Below are 3,737 nucleotides of genomic sequence, written 5' to 3'. Positions count from 1 at the left end.
GCTCGCCGGGCCCTCCGCTCCCCCCCAAGAGGAGCAGCGCTGCTGGGAGTGCTCTCCCCTTCCTCTCCACCCCGGTTGCCGGCACAAACGCGTCTGCTCCGAGGGCTTGTCTGTCGGGAGACCCGCTCCCCGAGGTTGCCGGCATCTGCGCCTGCCGCTTCTCCCTGGGGGCCTTCCTGAGGCGCCGGAGCCCGCACAGGAGCCGCGGCTCTTGGCTGGAGACGCTTCCCCTGCAGCCCTCTGTCAGGGGTGCGCGGGGAGTTCGAGCTTTAAAAGCTCTTCGTGCGTAGCGGGCTCTGAGCATAGCAATAAGTAAAATGTTATATGCCGGTTTACACCCGGTACAGGTATTTTTCATTTTCTTCCATGGCACTTCGCTTGCCAGTTGGTTGTGCTGCACCCCGCTGCGAGGGGAGGAGGTTTAAGCGTGAGGGACAGGTGCGCTGTGGTCTCTGGTGCTGCTGAAGCGCTGGGCTTGGGGCCGTGGTTCCCCGTCACCTCGAGTTCCCTCCTGCCGTTAGGAGCTGATACTGAAGATTTGCAGTGCAATGAATCCTGATGTCGTTTCGATTATTTCTGCTAATAGAAACCCTATCCAAAGACAGAACACCGAGAAGTGCAAAGTAATGTCAGTATGGCAAACTTAGGAAAAACCGTGCAGCATTCTGTTCTCTTGGGACTAGGTAATTTCCGCACTGCATCTACACACTCTGTTCCAGTTGACACAAACAAAGAAGTGATTATTTGTAACATTAGCCAAATCCTTAGACTCTCTAATTTCTGTCATTAAAGTCTTCTGTAACTGTCTCTGACTTTAAATAAAATAAATGCTGAATTTTGAGCGGTTGTTAAAGGGGTTGTAGCATCTGTGGAGTTCTAAGAAAAACAGTCATGTTTAGTAAAAATTTTCTTTTTTTTTTAACAGAATGGCTTTAAAAAAAGCTACAGAGCAAGATTCTGCCATGGAGGAGGGTAATGTACATTTTACTTTTAGATACAATTGTTTGGAAAACTTGTTTGTTTTTGTCTGAGAGGTTAAGATCAAAACTACTACATGAATCTTATTGGGCTGGACACACGTTTTTTTCCAAACCACCTCTATTTCTTAGCAATGGGAAGAGCAGATGTCTGGGAGTGCAAAGCAGTGAGGATTTCCTTTGTACTCCCCTGCTGAGGGAGGAGGCTGTGCTGTAGCTGTACCTAAGCCACGCCTAACTAGGCTGCCTGAGCAGGGAAGCAGTAGGTGGTACAAACATTGTAGAAGAGGTAGAGGAAATGAAGCCCAAGAAGTCTAACTTATTTGGCCCTTGCTGGTAAATGTTAGAGATGAGTTTAAGTATTTGCAGTGCTGTAGCTTTCTTTAAAGGCATGTCAGAAGTCCATGAGCTTTTTGTTACTGGAATTTTTAGGCATGCGTTTCGTGAGCTCATCAAATATGCCAAATTACCTGTTTTTAAAGGCATGCAGTAACTGTTACAGGAGAAACACTCCATGGCTTTTCTCTTGTTTTGATTAATGTGGTCTGGCTACTGGATCACTTCTGCCACTTTCATTTGTCCTGGGGAGATTTGAAATACTAGTACAAGCAGCTGAGCTGTTCACTAGCTTATGGTTTTCATATCTTAAGCAGTTCTTGCTGCCGAAACTTTTGTGGAAGCACAGAATGACTGTGGATAAATGGTAGAAAGAAAAGCAGAGGGCGACTCCTTGTATGAAAGAGTCATTTCTGGGGTCTGCTGAGACTGGATCATTGTGCAGGCAGCATTACTACTTGAGGATTGATGTTTAAGAAGTTGATTTCAAGTCACAGTCTCTATTTGTCTCAAAAGTGTTTTACCTGAGACTGTTGCAATAGTTGTATGTTTTCTTCTATGCTGAGAGATTTCTTCATTCTCATCCTATCATGTGACAGTGGGGGTTTTTTTTTCTGGAATTTTTATTTCCTAAGTTTCTTTGAATATATCTCTGCATAGAAATGGTAGGTAAAATATGTTAAAGTTAAGACTAGGGAAAATAATAATCTATAATATTAAGGACTTTTAATACTTTCATATTACTGGAATAGGAACAATTAATATTTTTGAAAATAACTTTGTCTCTTCCTCTTTCTAGAAATAAGATTGATGTACGGCCAGGACAAAATGTACTGAAAGTCATACAGGACTGTTTTGAAAGTAAGCTCATATTTGGCGTTTTGCTTGATTTGCTGGTTAAATTAAAAAACTATTTCTTCCTTGTATTATATTTAATGTTACATACATAGAAATAAAAAATAGAGGTTAAATGGATAAAAATAGTCTCTTTCACAGCACCCCCTTCCCAGCTGCATAAAACCATGTCTTAGCTGTCTTATAAGGGTAATCTTTTTCTTGAGTAGCTGCTTTCTTGTTTGTATTTATGTGACTGTAATGAGCCTTAGCCATTTATTAAAATAAATGAAACTTGGACAATTCAAAAAATTCCTTGTTTACAATTTTGTTCTTTGTAGGTTGTGGCACAGATCTTGCAATAAGTTCTCCAAGTACAACATGTTGCTCAACTCCTATTGACAGAAATGAGAGGAAGACTTTACTGCAGAGCGGACAGGTAAATTAGTTATGGCAGTGTCACAATGTGGCATTGGGTATGGTTTCATTGGACACAAAGTTTAGTTCTGTAGGATTTTAATAAGTAAGCTCCAGCTGTCACTTGTATTAGTATACAGCTTATGTTTATTTTTAGTTTGCTGTGCCCTAATAGTACAAATTCTATAACAAGTTTTGTTTAATAGCTTATTTTCTTGGGGTTTTGTTAATGAGAACTTTTTCAGCTTTTTGTCTGAGATAGTTACATTGCTCATGGTCTCAGGTTGAAGTATGCTGCCTTGTAACTGGTGGTGGATACGGCTGTCTTGGACTCCATTGGGGCTGATTTCAGTCACTTTGCCAAATATGTGGACATATTTCTTAGCTATCTGATGGATAGTAAAATTGAAAGATGATTCTTATATAAAAGCAGCTTGTCAACTCCTGATAAACAGTTAATCTGTACAAAAGTTTTGTCTTTCTGTAACGTTGAAGAGTGGAAACAAGTTGAAGGACTTGTTAATGTGCTGAGAGTATGACATCAATAATCCATTTAGTTTTAGTGGTTTGACTCTAGTTTGTTTTTTTGGTAAATAAAAATTGGCTCTTCTGTTAATGGCAGTGTTGAGAACGGGCATCCTTTATAATGGTTTTTGTTTACTTTAGTCTGATGTTAGAATACCGCATAATCTCAAAGTAATTCTTGCAAAACCTTAGCCTGACACAATAGAGGTGAATTAAGTTGTTTAAAGTAATTAATTCTAAAAAAAAAAAGGGAAAATAGCTTGCCTGTGGACTAGCAGGATGTCTATTCAAAGCTGCAAATTGATTTTTGCTGTACACATCCTTTTACCTATTTGAAATTTACAGTTAGTTTTAGTCTTCTGTGATAGGGAATTGAAGTGTTTTTTAGTTGAACTAGAACTGTGGTTCCAATGAGTAGTATGTTCTGTATAAATTTATATTTTTTTCAAAATACGTTTGCTTTATCAGATATTTTACTTTGTCTCATTATTTGTTATCGACTATGACAGCCAAAAGCAGGGTTAACTAATGCTGTGGAAAGAGCCTGTAATTCTGTAGTGTCCCTACATGTGTCACCACTGGGAGAGATCACCAACAGAGGTAGGTAGCACTATTGAATATGTTGGGGGGGGGGGGGGGGGGGTTTAA

General features: G+C 40.1%; 2 protein-coding genes across 2 annotated transcripts in view; one reads left to right on the top strand and one right to left on the bottom strand.

Moving 5' to 3' along the window:
* Window positions 1-304, bottom strand: part of STAP1 (signal transducing adaptor family member 1) — a 9,712-nt gene extending 9,408 nt beyond the window's left edge. Inside the window, exon 1 of the mRNA XM_010009015.1 lies at window positions 90-304. Within this exon, the coding sequence (XP_010007317.1) occupies window positions 90-304 (215 nt within the window). The remainder of the gene's footprint in view (window positions 1-89) is intronic.
* A 20-nt stretch (window positions 305-324) lies between these two features.
* The window catches only part of CENPC (centromere protein C), a 25,758-nt gene continuing 22,345 nt past the window's right edge, over window positions 325-3,737 (top strand). Inside the window, exons 1-5 of the mRNA XM_010009014.1 lie at window positions 325-438; window positions 926-972; window positions 2,113-2,174; window positions 2,489-2,586; window positions 3,599-3,689. Coding sequence (XP_010007316.1) covers window positions 325-438; window positions 926-972; window positions 2,113-2,174; window positions 2,489-2,586; window positions 3,599-3,689 — 412 coding nt within the window. The remainder of the gene's footprint in view (window positions 439-925; window positions 973-2,112; window positions 2,175-2,488; window positions 2,587-3,598; window positions 3,690-3,737) is intronic.

This window comes from Chaetura pelagica, unplaced genomic scaffold (genome assembly GCF_000747805.2).
Source record: "Chaetura pelagica isolate M959 unplaced genomic scaffold, ChaPel_1.0 scaffold221, whole genome shotgun sequence".
Lineage (NCBI taxonomy): Eukaryota > Metazoa > Chordata > Aves > Apodiformes > Apodidae > Chaetura > Chaetura pelagica.
This window is presented reverse-complemented; position numbering and strand designations above follow the sequence as displayed.